Genomic DNA, 19,859 nt, shown 5'->3' with positions numbered 1-19,859 from the left:
CCATGCTCTTCCCACTTCGCCCTATGCGCAAACCGTGGATATTCTCTCGTTGGAGTGAGTTATATGTAATATAAACAGTTTCGATTTTGCTTGTTTTAACCTCGCTTAGATGTATGCAAGTGACAAAATATTGAATTAAAAATTAATTGTTGATACAAGTTTTACTAGAAAATTATTTAAAGGAAAATGTGCGAGAAATCGGGAAAAAAACCGGGAGAAGAACATGTCGAGAAATTATCTGTTGATGAATCGTTTATTACGAAAAAATGCTTTCTAAAATTAACCAAAGATTCTGATTGTGTACGAGATATTCCTGCACATGTACCATGCACAACCAAATATCCAAAAGCCAATTTGTATTACGCTTTTGCCGAAGATACGCATCCGACAAAGAGGATTGTTACCGCTTCTAAGTTTTTTAAAGAACAAAAATTTGTATCGCATTCCGCGTCATATAAAGAACGTTTTCAGGATTCTAATTTAGAAGAAAAAGCTGTAAATCACTATCTTGGAACTGAACCACTAAGTTTCGTTATTTTCGGGAAACCAGGATTACTTCATGGCAACTTGGCATCAGCAATAGCCGATTCTTGGAATTGTGTTTTGATTTCGCCCGAATTGCTAATTCGGCAAGAAATCGACGCTGGAACCGAGAAAGGCCAATATATGGAAAATATTCTACGGTCCGGCGAAAATATAGGAAATGAAATTACTATGGATTTGATACGATGTAGGATCAGAAAAAGGGACGTCAAACACAGAGGTTACGTTGTTGAGTGTTTACCATTTATTCCTGACATGAACTTTGAAGATTCATCATATTCGAGTACTATTGTAAATATGGTATATCGTACTTGTTCAGAATTTTGCGAAAACACGGCAGATGAAAACTGCGAGGCATACGAAGATCTAATCATATCCAATAATGTAGGATGTAAGACTCAATATGAATATGAGCAAGAAATCGCTCGACAGATTGATGAAATGTTTACCGTGTGGCCGAGAAAACCTCTGATAATTATTTATCTCGTATGTCCGAAGCAAGATGTTGCGAGTAGATGTGCACGCTGGCGTATAGACCGTACTTCCCGAGAGTATAATATTTTTGATGAAAATGAATACACGCATCCATTTGACGGCGAATATGAACGCGACGAATCGGATACTTCGTACGATTTTTCTCAAGTTGCAAACGAACGATCAATCAATGATGTTGAAAGAATGTCGCATGTACTTTTCGATAAATATAAGTTACAATGTGATCTTTACGAACGATTGGCATTACCAGTCATCGACAAATGGATCCTCGCGCACGATCCTCAACATGTAATCCGCGTGGATGGTCGTAGTTCGACACGACGAATACTTCAGATTCTCAAAACGCGTTTGTGTACTTTGGCATTGCAGCCGTCGATCCTTCCAAAAAAAATGATCGTACAAGATGATATACATTTTCTGGAAACATCTACGGAAATGAACTTGAACGATGAGCTTGCGGAAAAGTCTACAGAAGAAATCGTCGAGATTCTGAGGCAAAGAGAAGTTGTGTCACCCAAATATCTCTGGAAACTTTCTGTGTGGAAATTTTATTGCCCCGTCGCGCTAGCCCAAGGACGAACCATTAAGGGACACTCGAAGCACGCAGTGCGATTTCTGAGTAATATTTTTTTTCTTTCTTCTCAAGAAGCTGTGAATTTATTCATCGAAAATCCGCGAACGTTTTTATTGCCACCGAATCCACGGCCAACTTGCAAAATAGCGGTGTTTGGCCCCAAATATACTGGTAAGTCGGAACTTAGCGCCCGATTGGCTGAAGTTTTTGGCGGAATAGTGATAAATGTTGACGAGATTAAGAAAAAATTAATTAAACAGCGCGAGGAATCTTTGAATCAAAAGTTATATGAGAAGGATTTGAATGTACAAATTTCGTTGGAGCCTATCGATAGATCTATTGATGAAAAAGCCGATATTATTATACAAAATATTAAGGAAATACCCGATGTGAAATTAGAAGATGAATTGCGAAGAGACGGTGGATATGTCGTGGATGGAATGTACGTAGACGATCAAATCTGGCGAAAAATTGTCGATGATGCTAACATTGTATTCGAAGATATCATCGTTTTGTTCGAAAAAGAGCCGTACGCTTACCTGCTGAATAAATTTCGCAATTTCTTTTATCTTGATAATTCAGTGTATAAAGTAGATTACGGAGGCGGAGATACGGAGGCGGATCAAAAAGAATATACAATGTTGCATGAAGATGCAGAATGGGAATATCTTGAACATTTAACACGATTCGAATCGGAATGGACAAAATTCGAGAAACAAATCCTTGAATTTGGAGGAAATGTGATAAGATGTAATCTTGCAGATATCCAAGATGCGACAGAATACGTTATAAATCATATCAAAAATCGATACTTCGACAGTTCTGTAAGCGTCCAAGGAAAAGATCAAGAGAACGAAATTCAACAGGAAAAAGCAACAGCTGCGGAAATTAAAACAAGTTTGGCTACTAAAAATGATAAAAAAATAGAAAACGAATATCTCTCGTATAGTATCGATCTTGAAACAGCCGAACAACTTCTCAATTGTGGCTACTTTTTTTTCAGCACCTTTGGACGATGGTGCCCCGTACAGGTGTACACCAACAAGATTCCTATTCAGATGTTTCTACCGATGAAAGATCGCGGCCAGATTTTTCCGGTTGTAATCCATCCTTATATCTATTTTCTTGCTGGTAAAGCAGCACTTTTCGCATTTGTAAATGATGTCTCGAGATATCTAACAGTTGTCTGCCGCCCGTCGCTTATTCCGCTTCGAATCTCCATCATCGGGCCGCCTCAATGTGGAAAAACAACGCTGGCGAATCGTTTCGCGGAAACGTACGGCATGAAGATAATTAATTGCGTGAAAGCGTTGCGCCATATGTTGAAATACTATTCTTGGACCGAGTCGGCGCGCAGGGCTGAGGAAGATGAGCTTCGAGCCGGTCAGCCTGCTTCGATCGAATCCATAATGCGTGCCATAGAAATGTTCTCCATAGGGCCACGCGCAGCAACTCAAGGTTACATTTTGGATGGTTGTCCTTCGAGTCGTGAGGAAGCCGAACAATTGGCTCTCTTGGGAATGCAGCCGATGATTGTACTCGATCTCAAAGCGGATCTAGAATTCTGCATCGAATGCCTCTCTAGGGATAATGATGACCTGACAAAGCCGCTGAAATACCCTGTCGATTTCCTATCGGACTGGTACGCGGACTGGCAAAAGGATCAAGCGACTTTCCGAAACTGGTTAAAAAAGTTTTCGCAGAACGTAATCGAGCTGGACGCTACTAAAAGTAAATGGCATGTGTGGACTCGCGCGGATTACGCGGTGCAGTCCCGATTCGCCGACATTATCCTTTACTTTAATGAGGCGGATTTGAAAAAAGTTCACAGTTTGAAGCATATGTGCGTGTCTCCTTACGAGTTTCGATCGCGGCAGAGTCGATACGCATCATATTGTCCCGTTTGCTTTTTGGAAAAAATCTTGACAACTTCCGGTCAATCAGTGGATAGTCAAGGAATGATACAGTTTAGGGAATACTTCTATTGGATCTGTCCGCAACATATGAATATTTTTATTAAAAATCCATTGCAGTACGTTTCATCTGTCAATGCAACATCTCTTCTCGACGAACGACCACGTATACTTAAAGAGACAGTCGATACGGAGCATGCTTGCTGGGCGCAACGTCTTCAAGTTAGAGGTTTCTGCCTGGTAACTTACGTCGATGGTCTACCGGATCGCAAGTTGACGAAAGGCAAAGCCGATCTAGGTGTTATCTTCAAGGATAAAGTATACCTCTTCTGTAGTGAAAACTGTCGTGAGAAGTTCCTCGCGCAGCACAACAAATACTCCGAAGTTGATGTTGCGTTTTCTCGCGAAATTCCGCTGATCAAAATGCGGCATCTGTCGAATGTCGATTTTTTGGAGCAAACAGTGGCGAGAATGTTAGTCGAAGCTGTGAATATAATCGCTATTCGTCGGCCGAAGATATTTGGTTTATCGGCGGCTGTCAGCGCAGCGATTTACATCGGCGTGTATATGAAGACGCACAATACGTCCGAGAACTTGCACGAGATGGATATTTACGAAGCTGTGAATAAACGAATAGAAGGACTACACAGAATTATAGAGATCGTCACCAATGCCATGAAGAAAAAAATTAATCCCTACGTGTCTTTACCAAAATATCCTAATTAAATTACGTTGTATGTTATCGACGGGTTGTATTTATCTCTAAATTATCTCCGTATGTTTCAAAATAATCATCATTAATCACTTTAACATTATTGAGAGTTTGAGCTATTTATTTGCTTTTTGTTTCAGCACGTCGTGTTCCGGTACCCGATGCGAGGTTCGACTATCTCTGCGAATATTTTAAGCCGGTTAGGTAAGAAACAGCAATGGATGTTCCTAAAATACGTTGACGTAGAGGGTAAATGTGTATAGCGGAATAAAAGCATATAGAGTACACCGCCTACAGATGCACCGTTGTGAAGGGAAACGAGTCGGAATAACCGTGGGACATTTCCATACTTCTTCGCTTTTATTCTCGCAAGACGGAAATAGGGAGCCAGGGAGCGATCTGCAATGCAGATCGGTCTAAATTCGTCTACGAAACGCAAAGTTTCCGTATTCGTCGGCGCTACACATTTTTTATTCGCGTTACTACGTGATGCAGCATTCTTAAACGCAAACATCAACGATAGATTTTTTAAATAAAACCATCGGTAGAAATAAAGCGCTTCGAGAATAATGTAGTATTGATATTGATGAAAGCTCTCGCGCAATATTTGATTTACGATGTTTGATGTATCTCTCATTTCACGCGAGAATGTGACTCTCATTGCTTCGAATAAGTCGCGAGTGCAGTTAATAAAACTCCTCGGTCGCGCGCCTTTGTCACGTAAATAGTTAAATGTAAATCATGCTTGTCTTGCGATCAGATTCGATGTGAATCGAAGCATTGAAAATGCGAAACAGCGTCGGATCAAAGAGCGACCGATTCATCCGCGGCCTCCATCGTCCGCTCTATTATCGTCCCGCGTTCTCGTCGTTCAAATCGTGTCGGAGCCCCGACCTCGACTAGCGGCACGTGTCGGATGATTCGACGATCCGTGATGAAAGCCGGCTAATACACCATCTCCCTCCGCCGCCCTTCCTCCATGGCTCGTCCACTTTCACCGACGCCTCCCTTCAAAGGCTAATTGTTTAATGAGCCCACTGGCATTAGCATTTAAATACACCTCGTTGTCACTGTCGTCGTCAACCCCCTCCTCCCCCTTTCCCCCCTGTTGCCATTCTGCGCGCGTGCATTACGTGGCACATGCCTTCGACCTTTGTAATCGCGATCATCCGTGATCTCCGTTTCGAAGGGAATCAATATGCGGATGCGAAGAGCGAAATAATACCATCCCATGCACAACGACTGATCACACATTTACGCTAATAAATATTTATAAGACTGATCTGATAATTTATTACTATTTATTATTGTTGAAATATATTATTCGATAGTTTATTTTTGTCAAAGATATGTGTAATTATAAACTTGGATTTTTTTCTAGTAAAGTTCCGGCCTTCTTGCATGTGATGGACATTGCTGGATTAGTGAAGGGCGCTGCCGAGGGGCAAGGCTTAGGAAACAACTTTCTCTCACATATTGGAGCTTGCGACGGCATATTTCATCTTTGTCGTAAGTGCGCTATCATATTGTTGTTCGTCAGTGCTATTTGTCTCCCGTTAATATCGTTTTAATGTTTGCGCTGACGTGTACGGTGCGTTCCCATGTAAATAAATGAATCGCGCGTTTTCTCACGGAATCATTTTGAATACGGAATCGCGATAAAAGTGATTATAACGGGGCAGAAATATTTTGTCGATGAGATCGAGAGATTTGTTCTAAGCGATATTTATTTACTTCGCGCTTTACCCGTTGAACATATAATCGCGGATACGAGCTTATTTTTATGATATGTACATATATCCTGTTGGCGATACAAGCATATGTTATGACCGTCGTTAACTATTTTCCTAGAAGTACATTACATTATTGTTCTTCATGTGTGTAATAATGCAAATCGACCGTCCTATGCTTATCTCTTGAAAGGTATATCTACGTATCACATAAACAAACAGAATAATCGTCAAATAAAAATTAAGAAATAAAATAAAAAAGATTAAAAAATCCTATTTGTCATTAATCATAATTTGTATTTTGTTACTAGTGGATATTTAATGTGAACTTTAATATATGTATATTAACTGGGTTAGAATTTTGAGTCTCTATAGCAAAAATTTAATTAGGAACTGAAGAAATTAACCGATATTTTTTGTGACATAATATTTTACTATTCATCAGGACTAAGTAGAATCACATATATATAATAAAATGAATCTACGGTACACGGTATTCCTCGTATCCGTAGGGGTCCTTAACACACATACTTTACATCTCTTTAATGTAATACATAGTAATTCATTAAATAACTGCTGATTCGTCAGGGAGAACCGCGCAATTGTGAGATATATATTACACATTCATACTGAGAATAACATTTTCGAAGTACTTTTGCCGGTTAATATGTCTTGGCAGACCGCCGACAGGTGGTAATTTTTTCAATTAAACCGACCTGGCAATTTTCGCGTGGCGGTTCGCTTAAATAGTCGACATGCGAGCTTCGCATTGAGGCGAATGTTACAAGCATTTCCAGTAACAATTCTGTTTTTGAAATACTTTTTTGTATGCGAAGTCTATTTAATCGCGATTTTTTAGGTGCCTTTGAGGATGACGATGTCACTCATGTAGAGGGTGATGTCAATCCCGTGAGAGATCTCGATATCATTAGCGAAGAGTTGCGATTGAAAGACATCGAATTCTTGAATGCACATCTTGAAAAGCTCGAGAAACTTGTAATTCGCGGTAATGATAAGAAGCTGAAACCTGAATATGTGAGTAACTAATTATATTTCACACATAAGCACACACACATAAAATATAATAATTTATTTAATGAAAGAATTAGTTTTGATAAAAATATTGTTTCGATGATTTGAAGAGCGTATATACATATAGCTGTTATCGTGAAAATTTTATATTAATTGGAATTGTATTTTTGTCTTCCAAAATTATTTGAAACCGTATTACCACACATTAGAAAACATACTATGTATTTTGTATACTATAAACGATATATATTGACGTAACTCTCTCTTTCTCTGTAGATATATAGTGACATATATTAGCTGAGTTGCGCGCTTGAGCTATTGCGATAATTCCGTAGGAAAATGCAGATGTTTCGAAAATTGCTGTTCTTAACAGCGTTTATATACGCCCAATCAACCCATTTTCATCGATGCGTAAACAAAAGCTTATTAAATGCAGATATTACTTCTCACAAACAAACATGATATCGCGCAGAACTCAAATCACGCGATTTGCGTTGGATGCGCTCGTTTATCGTTTTCGTGGTATAATGGTTCATTGTCTATCTATTTCTGTCCAGTATTACATAGTATTATACAAAGTTAAATCGTGGAGAATGTTTACATATTTTATATTTTAGATATTTTAAATCTTAAAGATATATACATTTTTACTTCTTCTTCCTTGATTATTATTTTCAATTAATCTCGTTAAACTATTCTTTGTCATGAGAATCTAAAACATTTCTTCATGTTCTTCCACATTTAGTGTTTATATGTGACGCATGACCGTTTACCAAGTACAGTTGCAGCCCCCCTCGTCAGACCAACTACAAAATTACCGAGAAAATTAAGAGAATGCGGGCGAAGCAAAGAATTCCTGGAACGAGTCGATCGTTGGATTACCCTCCTTCCGCGGATTGACCCACGGCAATTACCCATCTCCCTCACGTTCTCGACTTTGCAATTTGGCAAAAGTTTTCGAGAATTTGAAGCTACCTTTTCGTCTTTTCTCTCTTTCTTTTTCTATCTTCCTCTTTCTCTTGATAGAACTAATGGGACCACTGCTTGGCTAGCCAGTACGATCCTCTAATCACGATTTGATCGCGAAATTATCCTACTCAATGGCTCGCGTTCGTGCATCTAAATGCCTGGCGAAATCGATGAATGAGAAAGTTCTTGCGAGAAATAAAGCAGTTACGCAATACCGCATTCAGAAGAACCAATAAAAATTTTTAATCTAAATTTCGCAGGAAACGCTTTTGAAGGTGAAGGGTGTTCTAGTGGATGACAAGAAACATATCAGGTTTGCTGATTGGAGTTCCAATGATGTGAGTTTAAACAATTGTATGTCTCTGTGTTTTATTATTAAAAGCTTTCTTCTTTAACTTTACTTACATTAGTTTCGTGAAATTACAGGTCGAGGTGCTCAACAAATATTTATTCCTTACTTCAAAACCAATTCTGTATTTGGCGAATATGTCAGAAAAAGATTACTTTCGCAAAAAGAACAAATGGTACGCATTTTATAAACAACGATTATAAACAAGTATTGTCACTCAGGATTATTACTTTATGAGCTACATTTTTTTGTTTTATTTAACAGGTTAATGGATATAAAACTATGGGTTGACAAGAATGATCCAGGCGCGGTGTTAATCCCTTTCAGCGCTGCCTTCGAAAACAAGAGTCTCGAGATGGACGAGGCGGAATTCGAAACATACTTAAAAGGACACAAAGTCACCAGGTTGGTATCAGCTTCCATGCTCTGTTATAATGATTATTATTCATCCTGTAAATGTTTGTGACTTATATTGCTGTGTCGCTCTCGCAAATGAGAGGGTTCAATCATACGTCGCTTCCCACCGCCCCAGTGAGATACGCATACATTGCACGGTCCAGTCGGCGAGGAAACGCCGCAAGATTGTAGGAAAAAAAGATTAGACGTAAAATCCGGCGAAAGCGTCTCCCTCGACCAAACTCGGGTTCCCACACATTTAGCTATGCACCAAGTTATCCTCTAACGGTAATAATAATGTGGTTGGGTCCAGCCAACGTCTAGACTCCGTCCCACTCTTTTCACGTGGGTTGGCTAATAAAAACCGTAGCTGTGCTTCGATGTGGCACATTATATTTTTACGAACGGCTATTCAAATTCTTGCAAAATTGCATAAAAATCCCTCCCGCCCTCGCGGGCATACTGGCATAATCGAAGAGGCGGGTGAAGCGAGAAGTAATCGGTGTCGAGGTTCGGCAATTTGATCAGTTAGTGGGTCATACATACCCCAGGGCTCCCTTGTATTGCACTTTGTGGTAGACTTGCATATTGTCTCTTTTTATTTGTCAATGTGAATTTTAATAGCGCCGTATATACAATATAATTATAAAAAAGCTATGATTATAAATCTAAACTAAATTAAACAATGTAATGTTTGATGTTAAAGAATGTAAAATTAATTTACACACACACATACACTAAAGAATATTTTAATAAACAAAAAGAAACATAAATATTAGACGAAATGAAGAGAAAAATATATAGATTTGAGATATTTCCTAGAATTTATATTTTGTTTGCCCAGATTCATAGTGTGAACGGAGTAAGAGAGAATCTATGATACCTAAATTTGCTTAATAATCGGACGATACGAATACGGAGGGACAAAATATACTGTGATTTTATTTTGAGACCGTAGATAACTGAGGCGCCGCTGGATGGAATAAGTCTCCGCTAGAGTTAGAATGATAAAATTGCGGTATTAAGTCGTTCGCCTTTATGTGTATTCTCTGAACTCTCGGACTTTCATCAGGCCCACCGCGCGTTCCACTTGCGCTAACCTGTCATTAGACGATATTTGGACCGAGACAATCTTATTCCACAATGCGGGGCACGGTCGCTTCTCATTTTGAACGCGGACGCGCTTTATTTTTTCATGATTCGAAAAATAGAAAACTTACATCGTGTGTTTGATAATAAATAAGTCATCTATTTTTTAGTAAGTAAAGACACATTGTTTACATCTTTTTTTCTTATTTCTTTTCTTTTGTTTAGTGCGCTTGACAAAATTATTGTACAAGGATACAAGGCGCTAAATTTGCAATATTTCTTCACGGCCGGACACGATGAAGTTAAGGCATGGACAATCCAAGTAAGCACAAATAATAAAGAACGTGTAATAAATATAGTGTAATAAAGATTGCACGTATTTGATTATGAAATTACATGATAAAATTTTATATTAATTCAATAAATATTTATACATAAAATATCTGTGTTTATATATATTAGTTATTTGCACATATATTAATATTAATAAGAGAAGAAATTATATTTTATCTTATTATTCTCTTTACTGCAGTAAGCTAACTTTGGTTAATAAAATATCGTTTATGTAAAGGTCACTTTAACACTATAATATAATTATATTGCTCGCGTTTTACAGAAAGGTACAAAAGCACCTCAAGCTGCTGGCAAGATACATACGGATTTCGAAAAAGGATTCATTATGGCGGAAGTGATGAAATTCGAGGATTTCAAAAACGAAGGGTCGGAAGCCGCAGTGAAGGTATTTGAAACAATTTCTCATATTGGACAAGACTATGTAACATGTTTTCTTTGCATCTATTACATACTTTCTATTTTGTCGTCAGGCTGCCGGAAAATACAGACAACAAGGGCGTGCTTATGTAGTTGAAGATGGCGATATTATTTTCTTTAAGTTCAATGCAGGTGCCGGATTAAAAGACGCGAAAAAGAAGTGATGGCACGCGTTTCTCATGTTGTTGCTCGTCCACCTATACATCAACATGATTCTGTTATCCTATTGCATGCATCATCCCCGCGTCAATTAATCCAACTTGTTTCCCGATTCTGCCTGACTTTCTCATTCATGTATACATGTCAACGCGATGATGATAGTGATAATTATTTTTCTATTCTATAGGAGTCATATAGAATTAATCGCGCTTGTGCTCATAATATATTCAAATGATATTTTATTGAAATAATATTCAATATTTTTCTTGTTCAAAATTATGCGCATAAAACAATGCACTCAATATCCACGGATATTATGATCTTTTTATAACAAATGGTAAAGAAGAAGAAGGAAATTGTATTTTCATTTTCATTACTATGTACATAATTAACAGATTTACCAAGTTGCATTTTGCACTTTTTATCTTTGATGTGAAAATGCGCGAATGAGAGAGAAAAGAAAAGGAATAGGAAGGACATGTACGTAAAACATTTTTTTGTACAATCTTCTGTATTTATTCAACAACTATTAAACTTATATAGATTGACATAAAAAAATTATAACAATCTCATAAGTTTACTACTTAGTAAACCTATGAGTCAAATTTTCATTTTCCTTTTGAATAAGACAAGTTTCGAACATATTTTTGTGAAAGCAATTACATCTTCAGATGAATTCTATTCGATTTATATTTTATTTTTTCTTTGCATACCTATTTGATATCTATAGTTTATATCATTTTTTTGAGTATATATATAATAAAATACTTTTAATAACACTTTTTCATCTTGATAAATTTAACATATATTTTAATTAAATAATTTATATTTTAATTTAACATATATTTTTTTATCTGTTATATTCTCTCATGCGACAAAGAAAAATATATTGTGATGAATTATTCATTATGAACATTATGTGCTAATATCTCTATATAGAAACAATTTTTAAAAAAATATATGAACAAATGGAAAATATAGAATTCTTTTCGTATCTTATTAAATATTATTTAGTAGTAAATATTATTAAAAATAATAAACAGAAAAATGCAAGAAAGAATAGATTCAGTATAATTAAAATGCAGAAATTTAATGTCTACTAATTTTACACATAATCACTAAGATGCATTCTATTATTAATCATTCATTATTAATGTGTTATTACAAATATATTGATATGATTATTACGTGATTTTATCATTACAAATATTAAGCATTTCACGCTATATTATGTGCATATTTTGTAGCAATTTTTGTACAAACCAAGTAATTTTAACGAAGATAGCGCGTTTAATCGATCTTATTGTATTTTTATCAAATATATAATTTGTAACGCAATAAAAAAAAGACGCAATGTCTGCACTCTATAAATAGATGCATTAAATACATTTTTTGCATAATGTGCAATTTTTTCTTTAATGACGTGCATTTTTATGTTAGAAATCTATTTAATGTGACCATAACTGTTGCGTTATTGATCTGTATTAGCGATACTCTGAGGATGTAGCACAGAACAGAACCAGTAATCGTGGATATACGAAACTTATCTCATTGTCAGTGTTACCCACTGAGAAATTTTGTAGAATTGGCTATGTAGTTCGATATCTACATTTTGAGAATATAGAGGCGTTTTGAACACACAAGTATGGATCACGCGCCAAAGAAAGAACACGTCGGTGACAATGCGATGATGGCAAAGTCAAGGTAAAGAAAAAAAAATAGCTTCTCTTTCTCACATTCGCCTCTTTAGAATTTGAACTTTACGCTCAGTTTATGTCTACTTATGATGCTCATTATAACCAAATATATGTTTCTCTTTATAGAATGTGAAAAAAATCTAATACAAATTTTTAATATGGCGGCCTGGTATCATTTCAAATAATCTTATTAACAAGATCTAAAGTGCATAGAAGTCTGTTTCATTCTGATTATACCCCTATTCTCATCCTATTTTCGCTTTCGACAAGCAGGCGGGAAGATTTATGGGACAGTTTCTAAGAATTAAGGTAAACAAATTTACTGTCTCATCATTTATTGTCACAAAAAAGCGGTCTGGTTCTGAGCAATTTTTTATAATGAGGAACGTATTTTTTTATCGGATAATATATATAAATTTATTAAAAATTAAAATAAATTAAAATTATAATATATATAACTTAGATTTTAATTATTCTATTTACAAGTGGAATAAACATTTTTTATTTTTTTCTCTTCCTTTAGCTGTACGTGTTCTTATTTTCTTTTATATAATAGAATACGAATAGAAAACTTTATAATAAAGACAATGTTTGGTTCCGACAATTTTATGTTACGGTTACAATTAACTATTTAGATCATACTGCAGTACTCAGTCGTTGTTGAAAGTTCTGTTGAGAAGTCGGGATTTTAACCATTGATAAAATTCCACTTCTTGTGCAAGAACTTTTCTTAAGGATGCATCTTTAATCCGTAATTTTAAAGTTACCGAAGTGGGCAGATTCTCTTTCGATCCTATGTATAAGAAATGGAATAATGTAATATAATAATGACGAGGAAAAAAACGATTCTATCGATATAAAATATTACAACAGATACAGCAAAAATATTTACAAATACTTACGAAATTGATTATAGATATTAATAGCACCATTAAAAAAATAAGGAAACTCGACTGCAAGCGCGTTCAGCGATTCCTCCATATAATCCAATATCCCAACAACGGGATACCATCGAATAACATTTACTTTAGCGCGTTCCAACGCCCACGTGTTATTTCGTTCCCTGGAGAGAAACAACATAATATGTACAACATAAAAATCAATAATATCTCTCTTATTTTTTTCGCAAAAATGCTTATTTTTCTTATTGTTAGTCAACGTTTAGATAAATTAACAGAGAAATGTGTACTCAAAAAAAAATAATATTACATAAAATTTATACAATGATGTTAGAAATTAATATGATATTTTAGAAATTAACAAGAATGGACTTACATGCAGCGTGGTTCTTGTCCACAAAAATGAGGTATAGCTCCGTGATAATGCATGCCTTCTTTTCCTTTCCTATATTAGAATCATATTAAGTAATATATTGTGCGTTATTTCAATATAATATTCTGGTGTCTTTAATATATTTCTCTCTCTCTCTCTCTTTTTCTCCTTAAAAATATACAACTTTTAAGTATGAAAAATTATAATTATACCATTGCCAAATTCGTGGATCTAAAGGATCTCTCACTAAAGATATAAAAGTAGGTCCTTGACGCCCAAATGCCGAAAAATTTAGAAACTTTACGTCTCCATCAAAAGTTAAGGGAATAGCTTCTTGTCTGATGATATTCATAACTTCTTCCATTAATAACTCCTGCAAAATTAAAGACATCTTATAATTATAATAGAAACAAATTGATTTGCATTTGCACTTGCAAATTTTATGAAACTAATTATAAAGAAAAACATGTGTTAATTAGTTGCAAAAGATTTATTAATAATGTCAAGATTTGAATAAATTACTAAAACTTGAAAATTTTTTCCAGAGACAGAAAGAGAGAGAGAGAGAAAGAGAGCTAACCTGTTGTACAGCTGATAAAAATTCGTAATCACTCGGTGGTAGACGTATATGTTTAAAAGCGTTATATCCTTGTAAACGTTGTAGAATCAATACTATCAATTCGGCGCCTGTACCAGGTATGCGTGTCAGCATAAGAACGTGCTTGTATTTGTATGGTATGTCACCCAATTCGGCGAGAGAAGGTGTGACATATCGATGCGTCTGTTTGAGATTTGGAATAATTGTGTTGTAAATAATTATTTTGCAACATAAACAAAAGTGAATTTTTTAACGTCTTATCTCTTACATTGTTTTAGGTGAGAGAGAAAGAGAGAGAGAGAGAGACAGAAATTATTTACAAATTGTAAATAGTGGAATATTCGATTTTATAGTGATTGAAATAATAGAAGACACTTGACGATGGGCTTTCGTTGCATCATGCTTATTGTTAGACTCGTGGAGAATGCATTCTCTCTGTGTTACGCTATTACGCAAACATAAGTCATCCCTAACACCTCCGAAAGTTGCATTCTGCTGCTTTGGAGCGCTCAATAATTAGATGTAAGATTAAATCAAGATACATTCTGTAATGTACGCCTTAATTCGGCGTGCACTTAAAAGTAAGCGTACTCGTTCTTTAAGATTGAGTAAATATTTTTTTGACGATAAATGTTTATGAAAAAATTTTTCGACAAATGCAAAATTGAACACGATGCAATCGGCCAATTGATTTTAATCGACATTATGTAATTTCACCTGGCGGCGAGCGATCCATCGATTATCGGCACGTGACCCATCGTATTTTTTGAATGAGCTACGTTTTTCGGTAACACCCGCGAGCTCAAGCAGATCCGTAGACGACCTCGCGTTCAAAGCGATAAAAACCATTGTCAGGCACATTGAAAGCAATAATAGAAAACCGCGATTCCGACGCATTTTTTATTTTTAATTAATTTAATATGTCGTCTTATTTATGTAAATTATCGAGATTGAGACTACTCGTTGCTGAGTAACTGCGAGGAGAATGTTAGTGGGTCAGACTCCGCAAACTGTGTGATCCCCACGTCTTCGCCGTAGCCTACGACCCCCACCCGATCGGTTGATTGGGTGAACCGCAACATTTCACTTTCCAACGCATACTGTATGAAACATCTTGATCGCGTATAACCTTCTAGAAATTTCTTTCTCATTCTAATATTGAATAATATTAATTATACAAGCTGAAGTGTCTTACGTGCTGCAATTTCGATCGAATAATCGAATGTCTCAAGAAAAACTCAGGAAATAACAATTATCTTTTTATTTATTTATATATCTTAAAGATATAATTGATGACGTTCTGACAATCGCATTATAAAGTTGCTTATCCGGTGATTTTTTTTTTATGCATTCATGCGACGTAGTGATCTTTATTTGATCCACGACGAAACGAAAGGAGAAATACTCCGTTCGACTGAAAATTAGTAAGAATTATTTGACATTAGGATATCGCGCGTTTGAAAGTGATCACGGACGCCGCGCCGCGAATCAAACGGCGCAGCCGGTGCCGAGACCGGCCGGTGCGGTGGCGCGGCTGTCCACGTGTTTACACGCTCTTGGCTATCTCTACTACCTACCTACGATGAGTCTATATTTGTAAACACATGAGAGCAACGAGTAAGATGGATGTATACGAGTCGCGTAAAAAAGATTGGGAGGATTTGGAAGTGTCGCGTGAAGAATTGGAGAATATAACCGAGTGCCTGAAGAAGGAGGAATTCCGCAAGCTGTTGATCGAATACGCGGAGGAGGTGACCGATCCGGATAACAAGAAAATCTACGAAAAAGAGATCACACAGCTCGAAAAGGAACGGGGCGTTGATGTGACGTTTGTTAACCCGGAGCCCGGTTACGTCATCAAGACCAGCGTGAACGGCGACAGGAAGTGTTTCCTAAACATCAGCAAGAACACAGTCGTCGGACGACCCACCAGTCAACCCTCGTACGAGCAAGGCCACCGTGGTCTACAGTGGTCCATTCCGTATACGTTGATACCACCACGCGATGACTTTGACAAGAAGAACGCGCGATGCATGGTGTTCGACGTGGTCTTTCACCCGGACACCATCTACTTGGCGTCCAAGAACGACCGATTCCGCGAGATCGTTAATAATACGGCGATGGACGGTGTGGAAAATAACTTTAAGGTTCATATTCACTTAAGGTAGTGCTACATTTTTATTTTGATAACATATTATGTTACATATGTTTTCTTTGCATTTTGCTAGGTGAAATTGGACAGGAAGAATCTCAAGTTCCCCAAGATCAACTTTAAAGGTATAACTCATCCCACAGTGATCAGAAAACCATCAAAAGACCCACCGAAGGAATCGCTGGATATAGAGCCAGAAATCTATCAGAAGTTAATGTCAGGCTACGACGAAAGTCGCGAGAAACAGTTAAGAAAGAATGAGGAAAAACCACAACGTGTCCCACCAGTTACTACTTATTACAAGAACAAAGAGCATGAACTAATGGATGAAAAATATGCTACTCCTAAATTTTTTGTAAAACACCAGTTTGATGTGGAAATGGAAGATTTTATTTTAAGTAAAGATGCAAAGATGTATGCTACAATCCCAAAAAAGTTTGTGGTTACTATAGATCTGCCTTTATTGAAAAGTGCTAGCGATGCGACACTTGATATACATGAACAGTCTCTTACCTTGAAAAGTGAGAAGCCTGCAAAGTATCTGCTAGAACTTCCATTACCATATCCTGTAGATGGGGATAATGGAAATGCTAAATTTGATGCAAAATATAAAAAATTAATTGTAACTTTACCAGTTATTCGGCCCTTGATACCAATGGATAGCACAGATAGGCCAGATAGCGGGGTTGATAGTGATCAGAGTAGTCCTCTACCAATAGCATCGAAAGATGATGAAAAGAGTTTACTCAAAATAGAGTTAGTGAAAGAGTATGAAAATGTGTGTAAAAATTTAAAATATGATAAAACAAGTGATGTAATAGATAAGTGCGAAGATACTGCCTTGCGGACTTGTAATATGACAGAAACCATTGATGCATTTATGAATCCTAATATTAAATACAATTTTCCTCCATATGCTTGTAATATTTACAATGATCAGTTAGCCATTACTGTAAATGTAAAAAATGTGAATCCCGATGAAATATGTCACAAAATTTTAGATAATAATGCAGGAATACATATCTTGCTGACATCTATAGGTGCTGGATTTTTTCCGCAATATTATTCATTATGTCTTAAGATAGGAGATGGCTGTGTTGAGCCAGAAACTCTTATAATTGAACCATGGGACAATAATGTCGTGTTTACCGTAACAGTGCAGGATATTGAGAATGTAACACAATATTTTGTTGGCGTGGACATGGAATTTATGGAAGCAAAGGATCTCCCTACTGCAGCATCATTTACAAACAAGTTTAAGGAATTAATGGTATAAAACACATTAACCATATATTTATAAAAATATAGAATAGTTATGTTATAAATAACAAATTAAATATTTTTATATAGGCTTATACGAAAGATGAACTACAAGTGGAAAGACAAATATCTGTACGGCCACAAGGCAATAGCGTTGTTATAGATATTCGTCCAAATCAGCAGGATTCTGATGATGACGAAGAGCAGGAAAACGCAAGAGTTGTAAAGCGACAACCAGAGGAAATGCATACCATCGAAAAAGCCAGATCAATTTCGGAAAGCAGCGGAGATGAATTGCCAAGCAGCAATGGCAGTGTGAGATACTCGAAAGGAATATTAAAATCACATCATACTCGTAATTTTTCGCGTTCCATGTCCGAGTCAAGTGCCGACGAAAATAGCCTTCCTGCATCGTGTACAGATTATCATTACGATTTCATACACGATGTTAATTCCGAATCGGATTGTTCCAGTTTAAAAAAGACTGTACGATTTAATGATGTAGTTTCACGACAATTATATAGGTATTATAATATAGAGAAATCAACAATTATCTTCTCAACTAGAAATTGTATTAATAAACTCGTTTGTGTAATTCAATTATAATTTTTCTTAGGTCCAATTCGAGTATTCTTGGGCAGCGAAAAAAGAATCAACGTAAATTGCGGAATAAGAAACGCGCGCATGATCGCCGAATGAGCGAAAGCGAGAATTCTGAAACCGAAGAGCGAGACAAATACAAGACACATTATAAACGTTCTTCGAACGAGGAAACTTCGGAGATTGTAAAACCTATACTTACTCGAGACAAACATTTGCAACAACAAAGAACCGCTAATATCGAAATCGTGAAATCAAAAGCGGATGATAAACATTCTTTGCATCACCGTAGCAAATCTAGCAGCGAGGAAAAACTCATCGAAAATGTTCAAGCCGACGCCTCGAATAATGCCACAAAGGATGCAGTTCAACTGGAATTTAAGAATGATCTGATATTTGACCTCGATATGTAGATTTAGATATAATACGAGGTAATTATGCATAATATTGTGATTACATATATAAAACTAGTAGTATCAGGGTTTAGTATCAAAACAACTACTTAGATGGGATTTTGTTTTTTAGTACGTTATTAGTATAGAGGGCTAAACAACTAAGAAAGCATTAGGTCGAATCAAAATTGTTAATATATCTTTAAACAATTGACTTATATTAGTAGTAAATATAGTTAAAAATAACTTAAATCAGTTTATTAAATTTTTGCTTAATATATAAAATGTATAGCAAATCTTGGAAAATGACTGTATTAATACATTAATGGCGATACGTGAGATCACGATATTTTTAATCGGGATCTTTTAAAAATTACAGCTGATTGAATTGTCACTGAATCGATTTAATGAATCGGCTGAGAAAAAATATATATTCCCTTTTTATGCCTGTTAAATATTACTGCCGCACAATATATGTGATTTTTATGCAGATAATACTTGATTAAATCAAGAATAGATAAAGTGATAAATTGCAGATATTTTATAATAGAAATCCATATAAAATTTTAATTGAGATTATATCATGTGCATTTACGCAAAAATATATTCAGTCCATATAATACCAAGTGTTTCACGTTATATGTACGAATACGCAGACGCATTGCAACAAACGCTTGTTAAAGGATTGTGACACATATATATGGTGATAAAAATGAATACGGTTCTGTTTCGACAATTGCTAATTATGTGGCGCAGACTTTTTGGTGCCTAATTATCTAAGTCATTATATTGTGAAAATCTCGAAAGTCATCTATTTAAAAAAATATTTGTAATTCAATGAAACACGTCGCAAAATTAAGATGTTTATCGATTTTATATATTATATATTAATATTTTGTAATTATATAAATGTACATAAGTTATTTCGATCAGGTAATTGAGAGAGATACGACGAAATATTTACATATCTGCGCTCTTGTTAGCACGTTCCATTCCTATATTATATACTGCGCTTAAGGATTTTTGCTCTGATGAGCAATCCACATATATAAATCAACAAGATATTTACGTCAAAACAATATATTCCTGTAATAGTATAACACAAAGATGAAATAAACAAAATGTTTTTACAGGAGAGATACTATCTCTTTGCTTT

The 19,859-nt window shown here is 35.8% G+C and overlaps 3 protein-coding genes across 6 annotated transcripts in view; 2 read left to right on the top strand and 1 right to left on the bottom strand.

Moving 5' to 3' along the window:
* LOC115232738 (obg-like ATPase 1) overlaps nt 1-11,302 on the top strand; it is a 14,048-nt gene extending 2,746 nt beyond the window's left edge. For 3 of the 4 annotated variants that reach the window (XM_029802797.1, XM_029802798.1, XM_029802799.1), the window contains exons 3-11: nt 4,381-4,441; nt 5,619-5,746; nt 6,827-7,002; nt 8,229-8,306; nt 8,395-8,492; nt 8,582-8,722; nt 10,028-10,124; nt 10,419-10,541; nt 10,627-11,302. In XM_029802797.1, coding sequence (XP_029658657.1) covers nt 4,381-4,441; nt 5,619-5,746; nt 6,827-7,002; nt 8,229-8,306; nt 8,395-8,492; nt 8,582-8,722; nt 10,028-10,124; nt 10,419-10,541; nt 10,627-10,737 — 1,013 coding nt within the window. In that variant the 3' untranslated portion in view covers nt 10,738-11,302. Of the gene's footprint in view, nt 1-3,372; nt 3,995-4,380; nt 4,442-5,618; nt 5,747-6,826; nt 7,003-8,228; nt 8,307-8,394; nt 8,493-8,581; nt 8,723-10,027; nt 10,125-10,418; nt 10,542-10,626 lie in introns of those variants that run through there. The other variant, XM_029802800.1, reaches the window with a different exon arrangement.
* Nucleotides 11,303-12,213: 911 nt separating this feature from the next.
* On the bottom strand, nt 12,214-15,457 carry LOC115232740 (uronyl 2-sulfotransferase-like). The gene is made up of 6 exons (XM_029802801.1): nt 15,017-15,457; nt 14,282-14,482; nt 13,914-14,074; nt 13,705-13,773; nt 13,332-13,492; nt 12,214-13,222 (listed from the first exon to the last, which is right to left on the bottom strand). Exons 1-6 carry the CDS (start codon nt 15,194-15,196, stop codon nt 13,080-13,082), a joined length of 915 nt encoding a protein of 304 aa, XP_029658661.1. The 5' UTR covers nt 15,197-15,457; the 3' UTR covers nt 12,214-13,079.
* A 367-nt stretch (nt 15,458-15,824) lies between these two features.
* Nucleotides 15,825-19,840, top strand: LOC115232798 (protein kintoun). Its single transcript, XM_029802905.1, has 4 exons — nt 15,825-16,446; nt 16,528-17,721; nt 17,802-18,235; nt 18,328-19,840. Exons 1-4 carry the CDS (start codon nt 15,904-15,906, stop codon nt 18,722-18,724), a joined length of 2,568 nt encoding a protein of 855 aa, XP_029658765.1. The 5' UTR covers nt 15,825-15,903; the 3' UTR covers nt 18,725-19,840.
* The last annotated feature ends 19 nt before the right edge of the window (nt 19,841-19,859 follow it).

This window comes from Formica exsecta, unplaced genomic scaffold (genome assembly GCF_003651465.1).
Source record: "Formica exsecta isolate Colony F162 unplaced genomic scaffold, ASM365146v1 scaffold15, whole genome shotgun sequence".
Lineage (NCBI taxonomy): Eukaryota > Metazoa > Arthropoda > Insecta > Hymenoptera > Formicidae > Formica > Formica exsecta.
This window is presented reverse-complemented; position numbering and strand designations above follow the sequence as displayed.

Coding starts and splice junctions, on each gene's coding strand:
- LOC115232798 (XM_029802905.1), top strand. CDS start 15,904: ATGAGAGCAACGAGTAAGATGGATGTATACGAGTCGCGTAAAAAAGAT. Junction 16,447..16,527: donor GTGTGGAAAATAACTTTAAG/GTTCATATTCAC, acceptor GCATTTTGCTAG/GTGAAATTGGACAGGAAGAA. Junction 17,722..17,801: donor ACAAGTTTAAGGAATTAATG/GTATAAAACACA, acceptor ATTTTTATATAG/GCTTATACGAAAGATGAACT.
- LOC115232740 (XM_029802801.1), bottom strand. CDS start 15,196: ATGCGTCGGAATCGCGGTTTTCTATTATTGCTTTCAATGTGCCTGACA. Junction 13,493..13,704: donor GGACAAGAACCACGCTGCAT/GTAAGTCCATTC, acceptor GTTTCTCTCCAG/GGAACGAAATAACACGTGGG. Junction 13,223..13,331: donor TAATATCTATAATCAATTTC/GTAAGTATTTGT, acceptor TCTTATACATAG/GATCGAAAGAGAATCTGCCC.